A 10,296-nucleotide genomic window follows, 5' to 3' on the forward strand; every position below is an offset into this window, starting at 1 on the left:
ATCCTCCCTCTCATTGTGATGTGTCCTCCCTCCCTCGGGTATTTGATTTTTTTTGCCAGTAAAGTGACAAAATTTTCAGTCTAGTGAGAAATTGCTACCCGATAAAATAACAAAATATTAAATATTCTATCTCCCCTGGCAGCAGCATCACTCTCTCGTACTACATTGCTTGGCTGCTCTAGAATCGCTGCTGGCTGCTTGGGTTGGGTCTCCCTCCCCGGATTCTAAGCCCCGCAATTAGCAGGAGCAGCTCATTGATTTCACTCCAAATTAATCCGCGTCCATCCACAGCAGCCAGCCAGCAAAACCACCAAACCCAACGAGAGCAGCCACGCCAATTTATTGCCTTCCCCTCCTCCCCCTCTCTCTCTGTGTAGAGAGAGAAAGAGCTGGCCTCGCATCGCTGCCAATCTCCTCGTCGCTCCCAGCGCCGATCCAGCGCTTCCAGATCCGCCAAGCGGGCAATGCTGTAGCGGCCCGGGCCGAGATGGGCGGTGTTGGCGGCGGATTGCTCCTCGTGCTGCTCCTCCTGCTCCGCGCGGCCTCCACCCTCCGTGGTACAGACAGTTCCTTCTTCGCTTGCTCCTTTCGCTGGCATTGCACCGGGTTGGTTCGTGGATTGCTCGGGGTCGGGTCGGTGCGCCTGCGCTTCGAGACGGGGTTTGGAGGCGCGGGGATTGCGTTGCTCGTGCTGCATTTCGGCTCAAATCCTTGCTTCCTAGCTTCCAAGGGGATCTGATATGGTGCGATGTTCCTGGCACGGGCTCGGGTGCTTGAAATCGGGGAGTGACGCTGCCGCCTCGAGCTTGCGCGCGTGCTGGGGTTTGCTTTTTTTTTTTTGGGTGGCAACCGGAATTCAGTTGTCAGGAGCACGTTTTTGGGGGAAAAGCTCGAGATTGCGGTGTGGTTGATGATTTTTGCGTAGTGGAGAGGATCTAGTGAGATGTGACGCTTACGGCAGTGTCGGTGAGTCGGGTTGCCACTTGCAACTCCGCCCCCGTGAGGCTCTGTAGAGAGAGTTTTGGAATTGTGGCCGACCAAGTCAGTATGCTCGGAAGGAGGAGATGGTGAGAGATTCTACTTAGATTGTCATGTCTTCTGAAGGGTGTTCATGCTCCACGTAGATGTTGGCATGTTGCTGCTTATTACTTATGCTAAAGACTCAGGGTGCATGGGATTGTTGGGTGCAAAGGTTGCCATGAAATGCGGCTTGTTTAAGGAAGCTGTGATGGCTAGTTGAGCTTATTTACCATGCATGCTTTTGTAGCCTGTACTCAACTAGACCTTGAAAGTGCCTGTTGCACCAAGTTGTTCGTTCAAGGAAATTTAATTTGCATTGTTATGGCATGCTAACAATGCGGTGTGCGCCATCTGAGCCTCCTGACCAGGCATAAAATCCTAGGGAGAATAGAGTCTATGCGAAATGGTGCATAAAATCTTAAGTACAATATGCCTAGCGGTTTATTTCGTCTGGGGTAGCATCCAAAGGGTATTCTCTGTCTAGTTTCCGTAAGGAAGAAAATAAATTCATTCTTGTCGGGTATTAGCAAATTACAAGTGTGAAATCTGCAGTAGTAAAATAATATTTGCAAAAGTCCAATATTTTTGGATGCAGTGTATTCGTAATCAAGCTTTTTGCAAGAGATTTTATCTTTCCATATCATGAAGTATTTTGTGTTAGCATCTAACTCTAATGTACCATATGCCTCTATGCTTTTACTCTTACACGATGCTTTATATGGTTGGTACAGATTTTTCTTCCATCAGTTTTTTATTATTTTCTTTGATTTAAACCTAACCCCTCTCCATTTTCCAGCTACCGTATTACCTAGGTCAGCACCAAATCCATCAAATCCCCCTGAAGTGAGAATGTCTGGACCTCAAATTTCCCCAGCATTTTCTCCTAGGGCACTGTCTCCAGTATCTCCTGGACCTGGTGCGTAACTGTGACAACTTAAGTGCTAAAATTTCAAGCTTTAATTTTGCACAGTTAGTGTTTAATATCTTTTTATTCTTGCAGGCTTTGCTGGTCGTAATCATCACAAGCACCTGCACCGTAGAGAGTCAAATCATGCCCCTTCACCATCCTCATCTCCCCCACCCGAAGCCGAAGGTTTGCAATTCATTTGCATTTTTTATGATTTAAATGTTATCATGCATCCTTATATTACTTTATCAAATCCTATGCTTCTGTCATCTTTCTGTGGATGATTCCTTTAGTACTGCTGCTATTGATATTCATTAAATAGTTCCTTGGATCTTGAGCAGGTTGTTCTAGCTATACTTGCACCGAGCCAATGACTGCAACACCGATTGGTTCCCCATGTGGCTGTGTCCTGCCAATTAGTGTTATAGTTGATCTGGATGTTGCTCCGTATTTACTGTTCATGCGCATAGCAGAGTTAGAAGTTGAAGTTGCAGCTGGGACATTTCTTAAACAAAGTCAGGTGAAAATTATGGCTGCAATTGCAAGTATCCAAGATGACCAGAAGACAAGGGTGACCATTTATTTGGTGCCACTAAGAGAACACTTTGATACTTATACAGCATCCCTAATATCTGATAGGTTCATGGATAATAAGGTTCAGATAAATTCATCTATTTTTGGAGATTATAAAGTTATAAATATCAGCTATCCAGGTAAAAACTTGTACATGGAATATTCTTTTCTTATGCTATTTGCTTGAGTTATGTTGTTAATTATGCATCGTTGTCACCACAGGGTTGCGATCCCAGTCACCATCTCTGCCTTGGGGATCAGATCCTTCAGGAGTCGAAGAAGATCCTATAACTGCAGAAGTGTCCAATAAGAAGAAAAAACACAAGAAATCAGATATTTGGGTCATTGTTGTAGTGTCAGGGTCTTCTCTTGCACTTATTTTGGCATGTGCCGGGCTCATGATTTTAATAGTAAAATGGATGAAACATGGACGGCTTCATGAGGCTAAGAGCCCTGCAACTAACACAGCAGTTAATAGAAGATATGGTATGGTAGTATTGAAATTATTTTGTCGTAGTTAGTTTGCTGTTTATTACTGCTACTTCTATTGTCCTTTGTTTGTTTGTTTGTTTGTTTATGCTTTGTTAGCTATCTTTTGTTTATGCTTGCTTGGAAATGTTGTGAACCTTGACGTTTGAATCCACTTCCTTTGGGTGCATATCAACAATATTGCAAGTATTTTCTTGCTTGACCAGTTTACCACCACACTCGATATAAAATAACTAATACATCTGATTTTCCATGATATCCAAGATACAACTTTGATTATCAGTTTTTATTTAAACGTTGTGTTACAGTGTTAGTGAAAAGATGTAGAAGTATAACGTTGTGATAGAACTTTCAATTGCAAATTGATTAGCATCGCTCTTTTAGCTAGAACATTTAAGATCAGTCAAAGTCTATCTGGGCACAGAAGCTAAGCGGGCTAATATGTGGTTAATCTAGATTTTTTTGGTCAAGGCTGAAAAAACTTTGATTGCTTGTATATCGGAACACCACTTCACAATGGAGGTGGAGGGATATTGCTCACTATTTCAACATGGTTGGGTAAAATAAAAATTGTATGCTAATTATGTCACTAATGTACCAAATCTCCATTTCAGTATGAAACGATCATTTGATGATTTCACTTAGTTATTCCGTATAATACAATAAAATTGTCTCTTTGGAATACGTACCAGTCAAAGTTTTTAATACTCCGTTCATGAATATGCTTCTGATTATATAGATTGGCTGCAAGCAGATGCATAACAGCATAAATGTATTTATCATCAAAAATACATTAATAGTATATAAATTTCTAAATCTTTATTAGTGTATAAAAGCAAAAGATGGTGGTTTAAGTCCTATGTGTTCCAACTTATCCACTACGCTAATCATTGCTACTTAACAAAAAGACTGCAATTATGCTAACAACTCAATGCATGATGCAGGCGCCAGATCAACTTTGTCAACTAGCATGGTGAGCTCTGCGTCAGCATCGATGCTTTCAACAGTGGCTACTTGCACGACATCTGTAAAGACATTTTCGCTAGCCCAGCTTCAAAAGGCCACAGATGGTTTTAATTCAAAACGAGTTTTGGGTCAAGGTGGATTTGGACGTGTCTATCATGGGACAATGGAGGATGGAAACGAAATTGCTGTTAAACTGCTCACAAGGGAGGACAGGAGTGGTGATCGTGAGTTCATTGCGGAAGTGGAAATGCTCAGTCGACTACACCACCGTAATCTTGTCAAACTGATTGGTATATGCATCGAGCGGAGCAAAAGGTGTCTTGTTTATGAGCTCATACGCAATGGAAGTGTTGAATCCCATCTTCATGGTATGTTCTAAATAATAGTTACTGTAAGCTATGGTTGATAACCTTGAATGGAAAGCGTTGACTACATTTATCTCCATAAATAACTAGATGAGGCTGCAGCAGCCATTCTTTGAGTTTTACAATGATATAAAAGGAAATGCATATATAGACAGCATCAACTATCCCTTCCAATTTAGCAGTTGAAAATTCTCCAATGATGTGGCTCAAGGAAACTACTGCACTCAGAAACAGAAGTCCAGAAAATCCATATTTTCTGTGACGTTTGTTCCTAGGTTTAGGATTTTTTGACTTAGCGATTGTTTTGGTTAATCCCAATCCTTTTTTTTTATTGTCTAGGTGCTGACAAGACTAAGGGGATGCTGAACTGGGATGTCAGGATGAAAATTGCTCTTGGGGCCGCTAGAGGCCTAGCTTACCTACATGAAGATTCAAACCCTCATGTTATACACCGTGATTTCAAGGCCAGCAATATATTGCTGGAGGAAGATTTCACTCCCAAGGTTACTGATTTTGGTTTGGCAAGGGAAGCATCCAATGGAACTCAACCCATATCTACTAGGGTAATGGGTACTTTTGGGTAAGACTCACTGCTTATGTCCATTCAATATAATGGTGTCAGTAGCCATGAGATCATTAGTTAATGAGGGGTATAATGTGCTGAATTTGTATTATGTGAGATCATGATCAGTTGACTTTGATTCTCTTTGCGAATTGTGATCGATAAAAGTGTTGGATGCACTTCTTGATGTTGCAATTGGGGAAAATGCAGTCTGTAAAATTTTCTTGATCAACTCAACTCCTAGAGTTTTTGACAATGATAATCCCTAGAGTTTGTTCATACCACTTTGTTGCCGAACAACGATAACTCTTGGCAGAATTCTTTACAAATCACACTTTTTTTGGCTAGACAATACAAACATGGTTTTACGTCCACTTTGTACTTCACAGCAGCTTGCTTTTACTTGATTATATTTTATTTTTTCTCTGTGACCGCACAGGTATGTTGCTCCAGAATATGCCATGACGGGGCATCTTCTTGTGAAGAGTGACGTCTACAGTTATGGGGTTGTCTTGCTCGAGCTTTTATCAGGAAGGAAGCCTGTAAGCATCTCTAATTCCAAGGATCCTGAGAACCTTGTGACTTGGGCCCGTCCTCTGCTATCCCATAAGGAGGGCTTGGAGAAGCTAATTGATCCTTCTCTGGATGGAAACTTCAACTTTGACAATGTAGCTAAAGTGGCATCCATCGCTTCCATGTGCGTGCACACTGATCCGTCACAGAGGCCATTCATGGGTGAAGTGGTCCAGGCACTGAAGCTTATCTACAATGATGCAGATGAGGCTTGTGACGATTCTTACAGCCCAAGGGATTCATCATGTGACCCAGACGGTGACTACCAAGGGGGCCTGGTCTTTGAGAGCGGCAGCTGGGGCATTGAGGCCTCTGGGTGTTTAGACTACCGGCATTCCCCACCATTTGTAACTATGGAGTACAGTTCGGGCCGAATTGAAGGACTGCATGACCCTCGCGCGGCATTTTCAACGGGCTCCCATGTGCAATCACCAGTGCTGCAGAATAGATCAGGCCCCTTGCGGATGAAGAAAAAGCTTGCCTCCTTCTACCGTTCCAGAGGCAGCATTAGCGAGCATGGGCACCTGCCTCACCATTGATCAATAAACTTAGTGTTAGGTTGTTAGCTTCGGTTGACTTGGAATTGAGGCTGGGGGATGTCATCACCTCTCGATGATTCTTGCCTCAAGTTAGTGTACAGCTGGTGCCTTCAGTATAGATGTTTTCATTTGCCTTCTGCTTCCCCTGAAGCAATGAGGATGGGGTTGGCAGATGCTCTCTAATTTTGCAAATTGCGGTTCATTCCTCATGCATCTGATTCGTGTAGTCTGGGTAGGAAAGTTTGTTGCCGAAATTCTGGGCACCATGTTGTTGTACTGGATGCAATTGGTTTGTATACAATGCTAGAGATCTTCCTCGCAGTGGCGAGGTGATCTATACAGTCGGCTCAGCTCCTCATGTCAGCTGTTCGTAATCTCGCCTGGTTGCTTTGCCTTTCTTATTGAAAACGTTTCATTGGGTGTATGCTCCTGATGCTTCTTATCTGCTTATGGTTTTGAGTCCGTAGCTTTGTGCCCATGGTGGGATCATGCCCGGACACGCAGGACTTGAATGTGCACAATCGTACGATCCTGTGCATCATACAGAACATTTTCATCTCCGACCATTGTACGCTTCAAGTTTTAGTTCATGTAAGATGTTGCGATGGTTATGTATAAAAAGCTCGTGTAATATATAGAATATTTCTTATTGTACTAGACATTTTGCATCATTGCAACATATTAGAAACATTTCGTTGAACTTATTCGATTTTGGCGACTTGATTTTGAATTGAGCTACCCAAACATATCAACAATTTTTTATGAGGCTTATACTCGTCAAAAAAACAATAAGAAAAGATGAAAAACAGTGGGCCCAATTTTTACCTTTGGGCCTGGGAGCCCAATGCACTCGAGTCTATTGATGTCGAGTGAGTAAGGCAACAAAAACCCTCCTCCCCCGCTTGGCCCCTAACCCCAACAACTGCCAATGGCGGCCACGGCGATGGACCACGACGGCGGCGACGCGGTCACGCCGGGGGAGCTCCTAGGAAACTCGTTAACCCTCGTGGCCGGACGCGGCGCCTACGCTGACGGCCGCTCCGTGCGCGCGTCGGTCACCGGCCGCCGCCGCATCGTGCCGCCCCCACCCGGCTCCTCCGACCAGGTAGAGCTGATTAGTTAGTTAGGGTTTTGGGATTCTTTTTGTTGCTGCGTGTGAGGAATCGGTTCGATTGGGTTGCAGAGGTCCACGGTGGAGGTGGTCGGTCACAAGGCGCATGGAGCCGTCCCGCAGCCGGGAAGCGTCGTCATTGCCCGTGTAAGATCTCCCAGCTATTACCAGAGCTCGTTGCTGCTGTGTGGATGCGTATACTCACACACCAAATACCATGGCTGAATTAGTGGGCGGCTAGTGCTCCTGTGTCTAATTATGCAGCGTGTAAATATTGCTGATTGAACCGCAGCATGGATGGTTTACAGTGTACTTGTTTCTGTCAAAATACTCACTGTCTCAGGCGTGCTTGTGTGAAATGTGAATGTTCCGATCGCCTCATACTTCCTCTAGCTCAGGTTGGGGGTGGGGCGATGCATGTGTTTGATCCAGACTAGGTTCAAACTTAGTAATTACAGGTTAGTGGTAGGGTGTGTGTGAACATTCAGCCTGATTGTGCCTCCGTGGCGGGTGTTGAGCCTAGCAGCTTTAGGAAACTGACTCCATTCTGGTACCGTTTCATGCGTTTTTGCGAAGGTTCTGCATGCACTGTTTTCCTATTGGCATCTTCCAGATATGACTTCACAAAATAAATTAGGGGAGAGATCTTACACAGGTGTAGTAACCAGAGAGATGTTAATGGTTTCTCTTGTTCATCTCTCTTTTCTACCACCATTGCCATTTTTCTTCTTCTAAATTGGACAGGTATGCTGTACTGGAATGTGGATAGTGGTACTTGTCAGCCATCTGTTGCTGAAGGCAGTTATCTAACATAGTTGTGAACGTCACCTTGTTTTAAACGGTGGAAGTTTCAACCCTGATTGCTGAAAGCTGTTAGCCTGTTACTGTTGCAGGTAACAAAGGTTATGGCTAGAATGGCCTCTGCAGACATCATGTGTGTTGATTCAAAGGCTGTCAAGGAAAAGTTCACTGGCATGATAAGGTGGTGCCTTGCCCATGATTTTGTTTTTGCTTGTGTTGCTGCCATGTTATTGTTTTCAATGGACGTTTTGCACAACATTTGCTTTAATTTGTTGCCGAAGTGCATGCATGAATTCATTCTCTTATTCATCCTAGACAATCTATCAGAGGAAAATTTTCTCATGCAATTCTTCCGTTGTTGTGGCAGGCAGCAAGATGTTCGTGCAACTGAAATTGACAAGGTGGATATGTACCAGTCATATCGGCCCGGGGACATTGTTAGAGCTATGGTTGTATCCTTCAGACGAAAATATCTGATGCAGATATCTTTGTTTTCTTTTGTTATCAAACATGCTTCACTTGCTTTTGGGTCATATGCATCTGCTTGCTTCAATTGACTACATCTTGTCTTTGGACTTTTGCTTTGAATCTCTAGCCTGTTTGGAGTACTTGATATTTTTGGCTGGGCTTGAAATCCTTAAATCATGTCAAAGCTTTCTCTTGGTGATGCAAGGGCATATTACCTTTCCACTGCGAAGAATGAACTTGGAGTTGTTTCAGCCCAAAGTGTAGCTGGTACGCGAGGGCACATCATTCAATTTATTTGTAGAAGTACTTAGAACTGTTTCTACAATTCTGTGATTTAGCAGAAGTTGTTATTAGTGCTGATTCCTATGTGTTTCATCAGGTGGTACATTGATCCCAATCAGTTGGACAGAGATGCAATGTGACTTGACCGGCCAAATTGAGCAAAGGAAAGTTGCCAAGGTGGAGTAGATGTGTTGGCTTCTTCTGACAAAGGTAAACTTGTTTCTGTTTCTGCAATTTCTCACTGGAAGCAACTCCTCATATTCTAGTAGATCATACAGTGTATTGAAACCCTAAGAGTTTTCTCCTGCAGTTTTATGTATAGAATATAGGAACCTCTATATAACAAAGTCCGATTTCTCACTGCAGTCTTAGTGTTGATGACATGATGCGCTGCACAAATTTCCGATGCTATTTTTAATAACCCATTGCAAATTTGACTGATTTTTGTTTGCTCACTATGGCGCATTACGCTTTTAAATGCTCATCTCTCTCCTGTTCCATTTGGTCGCATCCTAAGGTGATTGAAACTTATTGACCGTTCTTATCAGAATCCCTTTCTTCTCTCATTACAGGTCATGATGGTGGACGATAGAGGTCGTTGGGCTTGAACTACTGATTGTGCAAGTTCAAAGTCGTTACCATTGGATCGAGAACATTAGTCTGCACAACTGTGGCTGTATTTTAGTGGAGGATTGTTCACCGATAATCTTAACGATAGAGCCTGTAATGTTATCCCTATTGCATGTAGTTTGTGAGCTAGTGATGTTGCAGTTGCGCTGACGCTTTATACACTGGAAGTTTTGGCTGTTGAGAATTTTTGAGATGTTACTGTGTTTTTTCTGCTTGGCATGACGGTAAATGGCTCCCACTGGCGTCGCGGCACCAGGTTGGGTTGTTTTCTGTGGCTTTTGAGGATAGCACGTACTGATTTTAAACAGGTCTCTTGTGGAGTATGTCCAGACGGCACGTGCGAATGCATCGTCTCCACGAGTAAACAATTCGAGTCGCAGGAGTGGTCTAGTTGTCGCGACGCGCGTGTATCCAGGCAACAGGACGGCAATCAAGCCTTGACGACTCGAGATGGGCTCCGCCGCCTTGACGCTTGCCTGAAGCGCCTCGCCAAGGAAGCACGGTTCTTCCAGCCACCGGCGCAGCGTGCCGGTGCACATGAAACACAGATGGACAAACCGAAGTACCAAAGCACAGCTACGATGCCAAGAATTTCTCATTTTGATTTCCATGTCTGTAGATCGTATTGGAGTCTGAAATTTTGAATGATTGACAAGCGCTCCATTAACATTCTCCACGATTTTGTTGCAGTTTTTTTTAAGCTTTTGCACCATCGGCAAATAGGGATTCTCTCGTTGTCGTTGTTTGGTTTCCCGACCACCCCCGACGGGCCTCGCCCTCCTCCTCCGTGCGCAAGCGGCCTGGTGCAATCGTGCAAGCACGCGGAGCCCGTGTTAGGTTCGGCATCTGTACATGGCCGAGGTCGCCGATGACTAGGTGGCCTTCGCTCAATCTCCCGGCCGGTCGGGGCGCGCGCTGGGGCTCAGCGCCGGCGCGGCAGGGGACTCGCCCGTGCTGGCGCTCAGGTGACCCAGCCAGGGTGTGTGTGTGTTAAAGATTTGAGAGATGAC

At 44.2% G+C, this 10,296-nt stretch overlaps 2 protein-coding genes across 3 annotated transcripts; both read left to right on the top strand.

The window, feature by feature from the left end:
- Positions 1–165: 165 nt before the first annotated feature.
- LOC133920933 (receptor-like serine/threonine-protein kinase ALE2) lies at positions 166–6,439 on the top strand. Its single transcript, XM_062365585.1, has 8 exons — positions 166–557; positions 1,817–1,936; positions 2,021–2,113; positions 2,269–2,640; positions 2,723–2,986; positions 3,934–4,323; positions 4,660–4,900; positions 5,322–6,439. Exons 1-8 carry the CDS (start codon positions 488–490, stop codon positions 5,992–5,994), a joined length of 2,223 nt encoding a protein of 740 aa, XP_062221569.1. The 5' UTR covers positions 166–487; the 3' UTR covers positions 5,995–6,439.
- A 433-nt stretch (positions 6,440–6,872) lies between these two features.
- On the top strand, positions 6,873–9,477 carry LOC133920935 (uncharacterized). 2 transcript variants are annotated; one of them, XM_062365587.1, is made up of 7 exons: positions 6,873–7,099; positions 7,178–7,252; positions 7,999–8,087; positions 8,274–8,358; positions 8,560–8,641; positions 8,754–8,866; positions 9,205–9,477. In XM_062365587.1, the coding sequence occupies exons 1-6, from the start codon at positions 6,923–6,925 to the stop codon at positions 8,840–8,842; spliced, it is 597 nt and encodes a 198-aa protein (XP_062221571.1). In that variant the 5' UTR covers positions 6,873–6,922; the 3' UTR covers positions 8,843–8,866; positions 9,205–9,477. The 2 variants fall into 2 exon arrangements, with proteins under 2 accessions (XP_062221571.1, XP_062221570.1); XM_062365586.1 differs by having other exon boundaries at positions 6,874–7,099; positions 9,229–9,477.
- The last annotated feature ends 819 nt before the right edge of the window (positions 9,478–10,296 follow it).

This window comes from Phragmites australis, chromosome 6 (genome assembly GCF_958298935.1).
Source record: "Phragmites australis chromosome 6, lpPhrAust1.1, whole genome shotgun sequence".
Lineage (NCBI taxonomy): Eukaryota > Viridiplantae > Streptophyta > Magnoliopsida > Poales > Poaceae > Phragmites > Phragmites australis.